The sequence below is a fragment of the Aegilops tauschii genome, chromosome 7 (assembly GCF_002575655.3).
Source record: "Aegilops tauschii subsp. strangulata cultivar AL8/78 chromosome 7, Aet v6.0, whole genome shotgun sequence".
Taxonomy (NCBI): domain Eukaryota; kingdom Viridiplantae; phylum Streptophyta; class Magnoliopsida; order Poales; family Poaceae; genus Aegilops; species Aegilops tauschii.
In genome coordinates, this window is record NC_053041.3 from 106323009 (window position 1) to 106339381 (window position 16373).

The window sequence follows — 16373 nt, forward strand, 5'->3', positions numbered from 1 at the left end:
GTACATCCACACAAACACAGGCCAGGTGCTATGTGTGCTTCTCTGGCTGCCAAACGGATTGACTCCATCGGTGCTCGCGCCCAGCACAATGTTCCTTGGATCCTTCCCAAATTCTGGGTGTTCGAAGCTCAACGCTTGCCACTGGCTCCCATCCTTAGGGTGACTCAGCATCTTGTCTTTTTTATTTATCTACGGATCATTTGCGTCATCTTCTCGCTTCTTCTCCTCCCTATCCGCGTGCCAACGCAGGAGCTTTGCTACCTTAGGGTCCGCGAAATACCGCTGCAGATGAGGAGTGATCAGAAAGTACCACACCACTTTTCGAGGAGCTTTCTTCCTCTTCTTGTATCGAGTGACGCCGCACACCGGACATATGGTAGACTCCGCGTGCTCGTCCCGATAAATGATGCAATTGTTCATGCACACATGGTATTTCACGTGCGGTAAATCCAGAGGACACACGATTTTCTTCGCCTCCTCGAAACTGGTCGGGCACTTGTTCCCCTTGGGAAGACGTTCGTGCCAGAATGACATGTTCTTGTCGAAGCATGCGTCGGTCATTTTGTGTTTTACCTTCATCTCCAGAGCCATGAGCGTTACTTTCAGGCGGGTATCCTCGGGCCTGCATCCTTCATACAATGGAGTAACCGCGTCTATCTCCAGTTGATCCAGCTTGGCTTTCTCTCGGGCGGCAGCTCTTGCGTTATCCGTCTGCTTGAGAAGCAGCTCTTGAATATGAGGGTCCTGCACCCAGCCCATCGATGGTCCATCGTCGTCTGCTCCGCCGGCATCTTCATCTTCATGATCATGCCCTTCGTCTGCTCCGGCATCTTCCTCATCATCATGTCCGGCATCTTCTACATGATGACTGTGTACAGCATCACCGTCGTGATCATGTCCTGGAGATTCTTCGTCTTCCCGCCCGCCCGAGCCGCGGTGGTTGTCTTGCTGCCCTTCCTCCGGCCCCCATGGACGACTTCATAGTCATCTTCATCACCTTGCCACCGATAGCCATCCATGAAACCACGCAAGAGCAGGTGGTCCCGCACCTGCCCAGAATCCGGGTCCGCAATAAGGCTCTTCAGCTTGCATCTTCGACACGGACATCTTATCTCCGTCTCGTTCTTTTGAAGCATCTCGGCCTTCGCGGAGCTCAAAAACCTATTCACGATGCCTTCGGTCATCGTGCGGACCATGGTCGCCTGCGGGGTAGAGCAAAACGATATTTTAGAACCAAGAAAAAATTTGGCATGACTTTCCCTAAAAATAAGACCAAAAAGAATGCATAGTGCCAAAATTCTCGCCGAAACGGAAATGAATCAATATTCCGGCAAAATATTGGCAACTATCGCATTTCAAATACCGGTACCTGCAAACACAAACATATATGCAACACCACAAACATACATAGATCTTGATAGGCCATAAAAAGTGCATGTGCACGTTGTTCGAGGGAGAACAACATAAAGATAGCTTCCCCCTTACTTACCTATCAAAAAAGGTAATTTAACCACTTAATTTGGATGAATTTATGGTGCAAATGAGGTGAGGAGGAGGAGGCAGCCGAGACAAGCTTGGAGGAGAAGGTGGAGAGAATGAAGTGGGGAAAGTGAGTGGGTAGGTGTGGCTGTCCAAAATATCTAGCTGGTCCCAGGTTACTAATGGCGCACCACCTACAAATGCGACATTAGTAACGCTGGTTACTAATGGCGCACCTGCTGGTGGTGCGCCATTAGTAGTTTGCAAAAAAAATTATAGTAGTGGCGCACTATGAGGCCGGTGCGTCATTACTAGTTCTAACTAGCAATGGCGCACTGTGCCCTGGTGCGCCATTAGTATGTTTGGAAAAATAATAAATAAAAAATGGGGTTACTAGTGGCGCACCGTGTGTCTGGTGCGCCATTAGTGTCTTTCACACTAATGGCGCACCAGCACATGGTGCGCCACTGCTATATAGTAGTGGCGCACCACATGTCTGGTGCGTCATTAGTGGCCATTTCATCTATAGCCCTTTTTCTAGTAGTGACCAATTCTCTAGTTTCTTTCCATAATGATTATTATTATATTTGTTTTATTTTATTTTGCATTGCATCATGTCATGATGCTTTAATTTGTAATCAGGTTGTTCATGCCCTCAACTTGAATTAAAAATTGCTAACCCAAATAAGTTGTGAATGAATAAATTGCATAGACCTTTGTTTAAATCGAGAGAATTCACTTGGTGGTTCTCTTTTTTTATAACCTATGAACATAGCCTCCCAATATTATTTGGGAGCTAAAATAAGGCACTCCACTATTTGCAAATTACACATAAAAATACTTGCAATTGAAATACCTTTTGTTTCTAAATATTTTTAAATCCATGCTCTATTCTCCATTACTCCAATTCAAGCTGTGGAGCTTTGATATATGTCAGAGTAGCCACATACAAAAATATCAGCTCAAACAGAAAATATTTGATTTTTCTTCTCTTCTCTCTATTTTTCTCTATTGAAAAATGGCAATGCGCGGTCCCAGTGGGCAGCAGCAGCCTCCCAGCAGGCCAAATAAGAACTCCTCAAAAAAAAAAGCAGGCCTAATAAGGCCAGCGGGCTCCAAGGCCGAATTGGCCCAGCTGCACAACCCAGCTCTACCCCCCGCTAACCCTAGCGACAGGGGAGAGCGTCTGCTCGATCCCCGCTCGCTCCCTCCCTGCTCGATCCCCACGCGATACACGCACGCACCCGCCGCCGCCAGGGCACCCCCTCCTCGCCTGATCTCGCGCCTCCTTTGCCCCTCCCCTCCGGCGAGCCTCTTCTTCCCCATCAACCGTGCCTCCTCTTCTCTCCCTTGCGCCCCTTCAGGCAACGACGCCCATGACCACCACCCGCCCGACCGGCCCTTTTTTCCCTTCCTTCCATGGCCTCTCTCTCTCCCTTGCACCCCTTCTCTCCTCTGTACATCCTCCTCCGGCCCACCGGCGCCCTGGTCACCACCGCGTCCAGCAGCACTTCTGCCCCTTTGCCGCTTCGCCTCGTCAATCCGTTTCCTCCTTCACTTTTCCATCGGTCCATTCCTTCCTTCGGTCACTTCCCTTTGGGGAGGAAATTAATTTCTAATGCGGCTTGTGGATCCTCATTGTAACTCTCGTACGTATGAACTGAAGAAAATACATGGACCTCAGCGAGGCAGGACTATACTTGTATTGGAATTTTGCAATTGGTGAGCTACGCGATGCTGAGGACGCAGACACGCAGTGTACAATTAAATAGATGGAACTCTGAGTGTAAGGGTAACAAACGTTGACGTATATACAGTGGTAAAGATTAGGAATTAGGGAAAGAAGATGAAGGGCAAATGTCCGTGCTCAATATCTATGCGTAAAATTACTCAATCTTGAAGCCGATCTAAATAGGAAAACCCAGACGTCTGTCCTTTTTCTGGTCTGAACCCGTGCGAACTGTTATGAAGATCTATTTTTAAATCTTGACCGTCAATCTTTATGGCTAACACATAATCAACGGATATAAAGGGATGATATATGAAGAACTATGAAATCCTCCATCCTTTATTATTAGGTATAGGTATAGATATATAGATATAGATATAGATATATACATGGACCTCAGCGAGGCAGGACTATACTTGTATTGGAATTTTGCAATTGGTGAGCTACGCGATGCTGAGGACGCAGACACGCAGTGTACAATTAAATAGATGGAACTCTGAGTGTAAGGGTAACAAACGTTGACGTATATACAGTGGTAAAGATTAGGAATTAGGGAAAGAAGATGAAGGGCAAATGTCCGTGCTCAATATCTATGCGTAAAATTACTCAATCTTGAAGCCGATCTAAATAGGAAAACCCAGACGTCTGTCCTTTTTCTGGTCTGAACCCGTGCGAACTGTTATGAAGATCTATTTTTAAATCTTGACCGTCAATCTTTATGGCTAACACATAATCAACGGATATAAAGGGATGATATATGAAGAACTATGAAATCCTCCATCCTTTATTATTAGGTATAGGTATAGATATATAGATATAGATATAGATTGGGCTATCTTCTAGTGTCACATAGGGAAATTCTCTAAAATAAAAACAAAAAAGAACCACAATGGATGCCTGTCCAAAGCGTAGCGAGCGGTGGTAAAAACAAGAAAATGAAAGAATGAATGTGAGCACACGAAACGTTCCATGCAGGCGAGCAGAGCCATGTGAGATTGGGCTGAGGCTGATGCGGGTAAAGGAGTGTTCGTCTCGGTTCCGACGCCCGGAGAAGTGATGTCTGTTCTGACCGATGGAAACAAAAACGGACGTGAGAGATAAGCCGGTAGGCCATAGGCGAGACCAAAAAAAATAAGAGGGCAATTTTATCTCCCTGAATATCTCCAAGAGTTTCTAAAACTCACTTCCAATTTGATTTTTTTTAGTAAGATTGGAAAAAAAGTACTCTCCAACAACTCTCTATCTCATCAACTCCCAATATTTTCCGCACCCGGAAAAACAGACCCCATCGTGTGGATATATATACGAGCGCGTATCTATCAGCCAATATAAAGGTGGAAGGACGTGAGAAAGAATAAAGAGTAGGACGGGGTTCCCAATGCAAATATACCGGAGAGAAAGAAAATGGAGTATAAAAGTACCAAGGTGATTTGAATAGTCCGGGTCCTGATACAAAATTGTCTTCTATATTTTAGGAGCGAGATTTTGGAAATAGTTGGAGGAACCTAACAAATATGCTACCAACTTTTTTTAGCCACTAGTAAAATTCACTGATTTACCAATTAATTTTTTACGAACTATTGGAGATGCTAGAGCACCTCCAACAGTCTTTCCCAAAATTACTTTCCAAATCATTATTTAGAGAGTTGTTTGAGTAAACATCATTTTATATATCTTTGTATCCTCCAATATTTTGTCTATATCTTGTGCGTATTCTAGAAAGCCAACCTTATTCTCCACTTTTCTTTTCTTTTTGTGGGGTAACCTTATTCTCCACTTTGGCTAGAAAGAAATCCGGAATAGATGGTCGCTATATTTGAAAGTCAAATTAAAGAGCATGTTGAAGTTTTTTTTACCACAATTCTATAAATTAGGAAGGATATAAAAAATCTTTTCAAATTGTTCTAATATCACAGGTATAAATATACTCCCCCGGTCCCAAATTGTAGGGTGTTTTAGCTTTTCTAGATGCATAGATGTTTGTATGTACCTAGACATACAAAAAAGTCAAAACGACCTACAATTTGGAACGGAGGGAGTAGAAATGGTACATGCAGCAGGAGACACCAGCATCGCACAAAGACAAGAAATGAAACAAACTGAATCAGGCTCAGGGGTTGGGCCTATTAAGCCGCGGGCGAACGCCCACGCAAGGAATGCAACAAACAAACCGGGCAGTAGTTGCATCGGCTAGAAATTAAACAAACAAACAAACAGTAGAACTGATACACAAAATCATGGCATCGACGATCCAATTCCAGCATCTGGACGGGGGATTTCCAAACCAGGTAGTTGTGGGCATCGATCAGGGTGTTGGTTCCTCGGCTCCGGTCCCTCCAGAATCTGAGGCTTGTCGGCCGGTGTTGGTTCCTCGTCGTCTCCCTTCAGCATCTGAAGCTTGTCGGCCAGGGTCTTGGCACCCTTGAGCGAGAGGACGAGCCAGACGTAGGAGAGGAACTCACCACCTTCACCCAAGCTCTTAGCGTGCAGGTATCCCCTGCACATGCTGGCGGAGTAGAAGAGCATGCCCAGCCACACCCGGTACATCACCCTCCAGCGCGTGGACGGCGGTTCAAGTTTCAGCAGCTCCTTTGCGAGACTGCATGCCTTGGGGACGTGGAACAAAGATCTTATCACCTCCTTGTCTTGAGCTTCATTATCGATGCCGATGGGCACCTGCATGCGGAAGCGTTCCCCTTCCGGCCCGTGATCGATGATGTTGGTCAGGTCGTCTTTGCTGAGAGGTTTGCCGCTGTTACCTACCATGGCGAGGTTCAAGAAGAACTCGAATTCATCCTTGGCTTCACTGACCAGGTGCTGCCAGCTGCCGGTGAGCAGCATGTCCGGGTGGAAATTCAGCAGCCGGGCCATGTAGCTGGATATTGCTTCCGTGCACTTGATGCGAAGCCAGTGTGGATCTTCCTCGTAGTTGGCGGGAGGAGTACCTTCCATGCGGAAGCAGAGGTCGGTGGCGATGTGCCAGACGAGGACGCTCCTGTCGAACGACCCGCGCAGGGCGCCCCGTACCTTGGGGCCGCACACCCTCTGCAGCTCCTCACTTAGAGCCCAATTGGCCACTCCCGGGCTGCTCTGCTGCATTATCTCGGCACCTGCCTCAGCATCCTCCACCGGCAGTGATTCTTCTGGCACCGTGAAGACCCTGTAATTGGCAAGGTCGCGGTCCTTTGTATCCACCAGATCTGCAAGGACCATCTGCGACACATTCTTGTACAATGTGTAGTCTTGACCGCCGCCTTCGCACTTGCAGTAGTCGAAGCACTCCTCCTTGCAGCCCATGCGGGTGGCGCACTTGACCAGCCACCCAATGTCCTTGTGCCTCCGCCGGAGAACCGCGTCTACGAGGTTGTAGCCTGGTACCGTCTCGCACAACGCCGGGACACTCTTTGCAGACATGGCCCGGTACAGTAGCTGGCGGATGAAGACCGCAAACACATCCAGCGCGGCGGTGAGGCACAGGAGGATGTACGTGATCTTCACGTCCGTGCGGTTGTACCCATCCTTGCCGCTCATCGCAAACAGCGTGAGGGCGGCGATGTGCAGGATGGGCACCACCAGCACATGGTAAACCAGGTACTTGCGAGTGAAAACCAAATTGGCTCTGGTATATATGAGCCCAAACGCACCACGCAGCCAGCGCTTGAGTTCCTTCTCCGCCTTGGTGCTCAGAGGCCGAAGAACGTCCCGGGCATTTCGAGCTCTGCCTCGTTGTACAAGGTCATCGGCAGCAGCTGAGAGCGACATGTCTGAGAGCACCATGTAGACTTTATCTCCGTCCGACAAGCCCACATTATCCTCCTCACCCGCCTCCAGCTCCGTCTGCTGCTTCTTGGTCGCCGACTCGGTGAAGGAGAAGCAGTTGTGCCAACCCACACCTGCAAGCAGGCTACTCTTCTCGCCGGACTTGGTGGGGGAGCAGTTGTACCAATCGGAGAACAAGAGATCGTCCAAGTACACCGCCAATCTTGTGCGCTTCTGCGTTCCTTGTATGGTCGCCGACACTGACGCCAGTCTATTAATGCTGGCTTTCTTGAGGGCCCATGGCTTCTCACTGAAACTGACGACCCCGATGATGAAGAGCAGGACCGCTGATGCCAATAGCTTCCAGTCGCCGGGGTTAGGCCAGGACTTGTAGAAGGCGTACATGGCAACCGCGACCTGGGACACTAGGGTCACGGTGTGCCTTGTCCACAGCTCGTTGTCTTCGATGGTGTAGGCGGTCAGCTCCTCCTGCCCGCCGAGATGGATGAGCAGGACAGGAGCCCATAGGACCTCCAGGATCTTGGCCTTGTTGTGCGCAATGCCATCGCAGCTGCTGCTGCTGCTGGTCGCCCTGGCGTGACGGTTGAAGAGGGTGGCCAGCGCATAGATGGCCACAGCATCGCTGCTAATGTATGCAAGCCATATGCATAGCCTGAAGGAGCGCCGGACGGTGTACTTGCGCATGGGGGCAGCCACCATTAGAAACCATTGAATGCCGAGGCTGCCGAGGACCAGGATGCGCAGCTGCCACCTGTCCCACCATCCCACAGCACTCCACACATCGAACATTCTCTCTCTCTCTCTCTCTCTCTCTCTCTCTCTCTCTCTCTCTCTCTCTCTCTCTCTCTCTCTCTCTCTCTCTCTCTCTCTCTGTGTGTGTGTGTTTCGGCAAGCAAGGGCACAGGTCTAGTAGTCCGCAATGGCCGCGGCTTCCACTGACGATTAGTGCTACTATTAACTTACTAGTACATGTCGGCTTGACGTGTTCAGATGTTCGATACACATTTAGGAACCCTTTAGCTACCATTCTGATTGGGCGCCAATCAAAGGCACAAAGGAAAAGAAGGAAAAGAAAAAGGAAAAGAAACGAAAAAGACAAAGTCGACAGGCTAGCTGTATTGCAGCCTTGTTACTATCCCAGGCCTCTAACCTTTGCGTGTCCATGATCATATTCCAAAGTCTCACGTGTTAGGGCAGTGCACGCAGTCATATCCTCTAGTGGTCTCAGTCAGAAGTAAGCTGTCGGCTGCCGTCGCGTAGATAAACATGGCGAGTAAAATTCACCTATGGTCTTTAAAGCTATGTATAAAGGTGTCGTCTAGGTCTCCAGGGTCCTAAAATGCATTTTTAATTAACTCTATGAAATTATAACATGTCTATATCCAAGTCTAATTAAACAAGCGTTTACCCCACCTGTTATACATAGAATCTAATAGATGGAACCCACATGTCAGCGGCAGGGCTCCACCTTAAAAAACGTAATTTTTTTCATACAATCTCCGATGAAGATAAATTTTTGTATGAAAAATGTAGCTCTTGATGATATCTATACCTTTATAGTTTCGAGTTTTTTCATTTGAGAACATTAAGATGTTAAAAAATAATATAAAGTTTCAGCACCATATTAATCGTGTAACAGGACTTGGCGCCTTACAAAAAATTATATCCTTATAGTATGATGTCGGATAAAGATACTTCGCATATGAAAAATGTAGCTCTAGATGATATCAACAAATTCTCAGTTTTGAGTTTTATCATTTGAGGGGTGAGGAAGCAAGACAGCGATGCCTCCAAGAAGGTCCACTACGCCTGCAGGCGTCACCATCGCTGGTCATAGGCCGAAGACCAAGACAGGGTTTTCACCCGAGCTTCTGACCGCCACCTCAACAACCCACATCGGTGTTGACAAGACCACCAAACCAAGGCCAATCCGTCGATGAAGAGACGCAGAGCAGTGAGCCGCACCTCGCGGAGGCCACCCGCGGCCAAAACAGCAATAGCCATGTCAGATCCACCCACGGCAGACCAGGAGCAGGGCCACCGGACGTAGCAATCGCTGTCGCGAACTGCCGAGCACCATGTCGGCCAGGGAGTGGGGAGCACCACCCGAACCCGAGGAGCACCGCGGTGCCCAATCGTAGCCTGCACTGGACAACCGAAGACGCCAAATTTGCCACGCCAAGCCAACCAGCCAGCCAAGGCCATCATCCATGCACGTCGGAGCACCCCGTGGACCGCGCGACCGATGTATGCCACGCGCACCAGCCTCCAGCCTTCGACCCGCGCCCCCGCACGCCAGATCTGGGACGCAATCGCCCGTGCGCCCACTCAAGGTTTTGGTTACCAGTCGAAATTTCAAGATTTCCCATGGTTACCGCGTATTTCCATGCCCCTCGGTAAATCCACATACCGAGCAAACAATACCATTATTTTTGAAAATTTTGAATTTTAACGCTCGATTTGTAGTAAAGTGCCTAGGATCTAATTAATGCAAGGAGAGTTGATTCTGACGTGTTCGTAGCAACCTAGTTCCTGTTTTGACAGGTCTTTGGTTTGAATGTTCGTTCATTCATTTATTTGAATTCAAAATTCAACTACAAAATTCGTTCGAAATATTCTCGGTATTTCTCGGTATTTCCCGGTAACCGTGGTAACCACGTTTATCAGTCACCCTCGGTATAATTGCCTCATTCGGTAACCAAAACCTTGCGCCCACTACAGCCTCTAGCCGCCCCCATGCGGACCGCGCGACCGAAGGTCGTCGCGCACACCCGCCTCCTGCCACCGAGCCCTTCCGCCGCATGTCAGATCTTGGCCGCCTGCCCGTGCGCCGGCACAGCATCTGGCCGCTCCTGTGCAGTGTTGCACCACCCCCACCGTCGGTAGGCTGCGTGCCAAGCGCCGCCACCCTGCTGCCTCGTCGCGCTGCCCTGAGCAGCCACGCGCCCGAGCTCCCTTAGAGTCAACCGGCCCGCTCGATCCGGAAAGGAGGAGGATAAGAGTCCCGCCGCCGCCCAGCCACACGGGGTTTGCCTGGCAGCGGCGAGGGGAAGGGGCGGCAGTATGGAGCGTTGACGGCGACTGGGTTTAGCTCCCTGGTCGCCCACGGGAGCAACCGAGTGGAGCGTGAAAAAAAGATATCCAGAGAAGACGATTTTAGGTCCTCCCACTGACTATTAGTAGTACTTACTATTAACTTAGTACATGTCGGATTAACTTGTTCAGATGTTCGATACACATTTAGGAACCCTTTAGGTTTACTAAACGCATGCACTTTAGTAGTGTTGTACTAGTAGCATTTAAATTTGAAGTTCTAGCTACCATTCTTTTTTTTTTTCGGGTGAAGTTCTAGCTACCATTCTGATTGGGCGCCAATCAAAGGCACAAAGAAAAAGAAGGAAAAGAAAAGGAAAAGGAAACGAAAAAAACAAAGTCGACAGTCTAGCAGTATTGCAGGTTTGCAGCTTTGTTACTATCCCAACCTATAACCTTTGCGTGTCCATGATGATATTCCAAAGTCTCACGTGTTAGGTCAGCCGCCATGCACGCAGATAGGCTCATGGGAGCGCGCGCTCCTGCCATTGGATTTAGTTTTCAAAGTGTGAAAAAATTCCAAACAAAAATTTAACACATACATCTCGACATTATATGTGTGCACGTCAAGTTTCGAAGAAAACCGACATTTTTTGTGGCTTGTATAAAAAAGACAAAGAGATGTCTGCTGAAAAGCATTTTTTAACATCAGATTTTGTCTTTTTCACACGCGAGAAATAACTTATCGGTTTTACACTAAACGACTTTGTGAGCATGTACAATTACATGCTCCTCTCGATATCTTGCTTGTGAGTGCGTCCTGCCCTTAAGTAGGTCTGGTCTAGGCTGTCACCCACTCAGGCCGGAGGAAATGTTGGTTGGGCTTGCAAACGGGGTTGGGTCGTTGCTCACTGAGCTGGGCTTCACCCGCATGTAGGGCCGTCGTGACAGGGACGCTCACATCCCCTCTTCCTTGAGTGGCGTCTTGACCCCAAGCCCCGGGCTGAGGGAAGCGATCGAAGAGAGGAGCTCAGTCTTCCCAGGTGTCTTCCAGGGCGGCCTCCAGTGACCAACGCACCTTCACTTGCTCCACCATAGTATCGTTCTTCCGCGCTAGCAAGCTTGAAGTATTTCCATGGGAATAGCAAGCATGTCAGTAAAGATGGGGAGATCAGGGGTAACAATCGTACCACAGAGGAGGGCTCGGCGGAGCAGCGAACCATGAAAAACATGATGAATCGAAGCATGTGCTTGGAGCTGCAACTTCACTAGTGCAGAACCGGGCTTTAGCGCCGGTTCATAAGGGCCTTTAGTGCCGGTTCTGCAACCGGCACTAAAGAGTGGAGACTAAAGCCCCCCCCCCCTTTTACTACCGGTTCGGCACGAACCGGCGCTAAAGTGCCACCACGTGGCACGAGCCAGGCCCAGGTGCTGGTAGACCATTAGTACCGGTTGATAGCACCAACCGGTACTAAATGTTTGGGGGGGTTTGGTTTTAATTTTTATTTTTCCATTAATTTTGTGTTTTTCATTTAATTCTTTTTTGTTTGCTGGTATTTTACGATACTACATACTGTACACGTTATGCATATATATAAATAGATTTTCCCGTAGAACCGATCATATATATATAATCGAATGTCTCACAACCACCATTAATTATTCACACATACACATGTATATATATATACAATTTCTCCTACATGTTGCCTTGTTGCCTTCGGAGCACGATGACAAGTGGTTCATGGGGGCAGTAGCGGGTAATAGTATTCTCCTTTGGGATCTATGACCTGGTCGAGCAAAAATCCCGCTATTTCCTCTTGAAGTGCTCGTATGCGCTCCTCTGGTAGGAGCTGGTCCCGCACCTCTTTGAACTGTTAAGAAGGAGATCAATATGCATGTGTATTAGTTGTGTGACTAGATATCGACAATCGTGTAAGATTTATGAATAGTGTTCTGGCAAACGTACCCAGTCCTGTCTATCAGATCTGCTCCTTTCGGACGCCATCATGCGAATGTTCTCGCAAACGTAGTATGCACACACTTCAGTCCCCGACGCTTGCTTCAGGGCCTTTACGAGAATAGAATTTAATCAGATAATAATTAATCAAACATGTTAATTAATTAATGGTATTAAAACAAGAATTAAAGAGATGGTAGCTAGCTAGCTAGTACTACTTAATTACTTACCTTAGGTCGATACCAACATAGCTTTTGTCGACATTTTCCTGGAGTCACCTTGATGTACTTTGCCCAAGCCCTGCCCGCCGGCAAAGAAAAGTAATAAAGGGGTTATTAAAAATAGTTCATATCAGGAAATGACGAACTAAATAGATCGAGATATAGTTAATAATGATTGAAATTACCTGTTGACTATCCCCTTCACGATGCTGTAGTCACTATCTTTTTTAAGTAGTGAGTCCAGTACTTCAACTTTTCCTTCGTCAACTTTAATGTCTAACAAGATCCAGTGGAAGCTGCATGCGCATACGTTTGCATGTATAAATTAAGCGGGCATGTGCATAACACTAATCAACTATAACCCTAAACCCTATACGCTTATTAACATCTAGCTAGTAAGCAAAAACAGAATTTGTAGTACAAGACAGTGTGACTCACTCGAAGTTGTAAGGAAGTAGTATATCTTCATTGCTATTGAGGCGCTTCAAGAACTCTACCATGTTTTTCTCTACATCTTGCCTACACCATTCCAATTTCCATGTGTATTCATTAACGGTATTTGGGTCAATGAACCCAATGCCATAGCGTCCAGCTTTTTTCATTTCATACATCTTCATCCTGCATAATACCACAGAAAAGAATATATAGTGAGGATATATAATTACAGGTAATTAATGATCAATCAATGAGCACTAGAGCTAGCTTGAGACTTAAATTATAGAAAGAAATCACTTACAGACAATAGCAACTGATGATAGATTTGTCGAGTGCATCTTGATTGAATAACTAAAATAGTTCTGAATACTCAACGGACAGAGCTTTCTTATTGAAGTAATGATCTTCCTCGACTTGCACCGTGAGGGACTCTTGATTGGAAACCTTGGTAATTTTCATGTACCAATCATGCAATTCATACATTCTCGTTGGGAGGTTCTTGACCTCCTCGGGCTCGACCAAAGGTTGGCCCCGGACATATTTCCGTTTTATTTCCTCCTCTCTAAGCGGAGACATGGGCTCGATATCGAGGAGTTGTCCAACAGTGATCTTGAGCATTTCGGCCTGCATTATATGCTCCTCGGTTATTACCACATCGCCCAGCTCAGGAACGTAAACGGTTTGCCCACAATAATATTGGGCGCACGTACTCTCATGTGTTGTTGGCACAACAAGCGGGGGGGGGGGGGGGGGGGGGGGTCGATTGCACCGCCGGTTCTCCCAGCTGGGGAACGGTTTTCCTGCATTTTTTGACAGCTGCTTGTTGGCTCGAGCTCGAGCTCGCTTCTTTCTGTAGTCGTGCTCGATGTGCCTTCCTGATTTGGCGCTCATAGTCTGAGTCAAGAGGCTTGGGAGCTGGTGGTCTAGCCATACGAATGAAGTGGTCAATCTTTTCCTCAGGCACTTTCTCCCTCGGCGGCGTTGCCGGTTTCGGTCCAAAATGAGCGTCCACTTCGGCCTGCACTATTGCATCGTTTTGCTCCTCGGTCATGTCGTAAGGCCTCTGAGGAAGAGGAGCGATGCTGCTTGGACCATATTTATATCGCTTGTCTTCGCCTGTACTTCCTGTACTACCTCGACTCGTACCGCTACGCACCATAGCTGCGGTGTGTCTCTTCTGCGATTGCTTAGGCGGCGGAGACGGCTGACGTGGCTTAGTTGGAGCAGGAGGAGTGGCCTGACGCTGTGCCGGACTTGAAGTAGGAGGTGTGGCCTGACACGGTGTCGGACTTGAAGCAGGAGGTGTGGCCTAACGCTGTGCCGGACTTGAAGCAGGAGGTGTGGCCTGACACGGTGTCGGACTTGAAACAGGAGGAGTGGCTTGACGCTGTGCCGGACTTGAAGCAGGAGTCTGCTCACACGTTCGTGGACTTGGAGGAGCGGGAGTCTGCTGACACGGTGGCGGACTTCGAGGAGGAGTCAGCAGACGCGGTGTCGGTGGACTTCGAAAGATGATGCAATCCTTTCTCCATAGGATGATACGATGTATGGCCTCTCCCAGTGTGTGCTCGTCATCACCTCCAGGAATGTCAAGCTCTAGCCCCGAAATATGGGTCCACCACCTCATCAACCAAGACACGAGTATAGCCCGCTGGAATCGGGGCGCAATGGAAGGTTGCTTCGGGGGTAATTGTAAAAGCAACGGCGTCCGCCACCTTCATGGATATGTTCTTCATTTTGAAGTGTAGCTCACAGTTAGTGTTCTCTATGATGTCATCCACAGGGTATGTATCCAGCAGTGCGTCGCCCGGGGCGGAACCAACGCTGCTTCTCGGCATGGATGGGACGGTGCTATCCAATGCTGGATGATCATCCGCTTGCTGCTGCCGCTGCTGAGACCCCCTTTCCTGGCTAAGTGAGTCGATCTGCTGCTGCTGGAATTTGAGTGCCAAGTCCGCGTGCCTTGCTTCTAGGCCTTGAAGGCGTTCCGCGTCCTGCTTCCTCTGCTCCTTCTCCAGCTTCCTCTTCTTCTCCTCCTCCATCTTCTTTCTTGCACGGGTCCTGTAGTCGTCGTTCCATTCCGAAAAGCCCTCATACCAGGGAATAACGCCCTTGCCTCGTGTTCTTCCCGGGTGTTCAGGATTTCCCAGGGCGCGCGTAAGCTCGTTGTTCTCTCTGTTGGGCGAGAACACCCCCTTTCGAGCATCTTCTATTGCGTGAAGTAACTTTTGTTCTGCTCCTTTTAGACTTGCCTTCTTCGAAACCAGGCCTGTCTTCGGGTCCAACGCCCCCCCATGCGCATAAAACCAAGTTCTGCACCTGGGGGGCAGCTCCTAGTAACCGGAGTGACCCCTGCATCCTCCATCTCTTGCTCAGACTTATCCCACTTAGGCATTGCCACCGCGTAGCCACCTGGACCCAACCTATGGACCTGCGTCTTTTTTGCGGCATTGGCCTTGTTTTTTCTCGACCGTTCCTTAGATAATTCTGATTCATTGCATTTCACGAAAGCGGGCTAGTGTTCTCTTTGCTTCTCCAGTGTTCCCTTGAATTCTGGAGTCTTCCTTTCTGCAGCGAGGTAGTTGGCCCATACAGTTTTCTTGTGGGTGTTGAATGCAATTGCCATCTTCTTAAGAGCAGCGTCCTTGACTTTCTGCACATCTGCATCAGTGAAATAATCTGGTAGGGTGAAATGTTCCATCAGAGATTCCCAAAGCTTTTGTTTTGCTCTGTCGTCGACCCAAGTAACATCTGGGCGTTTAGTTTTTGGCTCTTTCCATTCTTGAATGGAGATCGGGAGTTGGTCCTTCACAAGAACTCCGCACTGACGAACGAACTTGTTCGCAATGTTCTTAGGCGTGAGGGGTTCGCCACTAGCTTTGATGGAATCGATGTTGTACTTTACACCCTCCTTCAACTTTTTGCCCGGGCCGCGCTTTGTCCTGTTGTCTATAGAAGCAGATTTGCTCGATCCGGAGGGCTGAAAGAAGAAAGATTGATTCGTTAATATATCTTCAAATAAAAAAACATGTGATGATCACTAGATGCCTGCTTATATAAATGGGACAATTGCATTTTTACCCCTAGTTGGTTCCTACCCACGGGTTTTGCCCTTACTTTTTGAGCTTGCTCAGTTTTGCCCTTACTTTTTCCGTCGTGGTCCCTCGAATGCCCTTTGACCGTTTGACCAAAACTTTGAAAATTCATAACTAATTCATATCAACTCAGAAAAATGAAAATAAGATATCAAAATGTTTAGATAAACATTACCTTTATGTGCATACCATTTGCATTCAGGAAAAAACACCCTTTAAACTATCTGAGGTAATTAATGTTATTAACATTATTAAAAATAAAAAGGTATAAACAATATTTTTCATGAATAAAAATTATATGCAAATGTAGGTGATGTTTTCTGAACATCCAGATATCTTATTTGCATTTTTCTGAGTTTGTATCATCTTGTTAAGAATGTTCTAACGACTTTGACCATTATTTGGAAACTTCATAACAAGTTGATACGAACTCAGAAAAATGCAAATAAGATATTGGGATGTTCAGAAAACATCACCTACATTTGCATGTAATTTTTATTCATGAAAAAAAATATTGTTTATACCTTTATATTTTTAATAATGTTAATAACATTAACTACCTCAGGTAGTTTAAAGGGTGCTTTTGTCCTGAATGCAAATGATATGCACATAAAGGTAATGTTTATCTGAACATTTTGATA

General features: G+C 47.5%; 1 protein-coding gene across 1 annotated transcript; it reads right to left on the reverse strand.

Annotated features, from left to right (window-relative positions):
• Positions 1 to 5214: 5214 nt before the first annotated feature.
• On the reverse strand, positions 5215 to 8080 carry LOC109760088 (uncharacterized). The gene has a single exon (XM_020318926.4). It carries the CDS (start codon positions 7775 to 7777, stop codon positions 5444 to 5446), a length of 2334 nt encoding a protein of 777 aa, XP_020174515.3. The 5' UTR covers positions 7778 to 8080; the 3' UTR covers positions 5215 to 5443.
• Positions 8081 to 16373: the final 8293 nt, after the last annotated feature.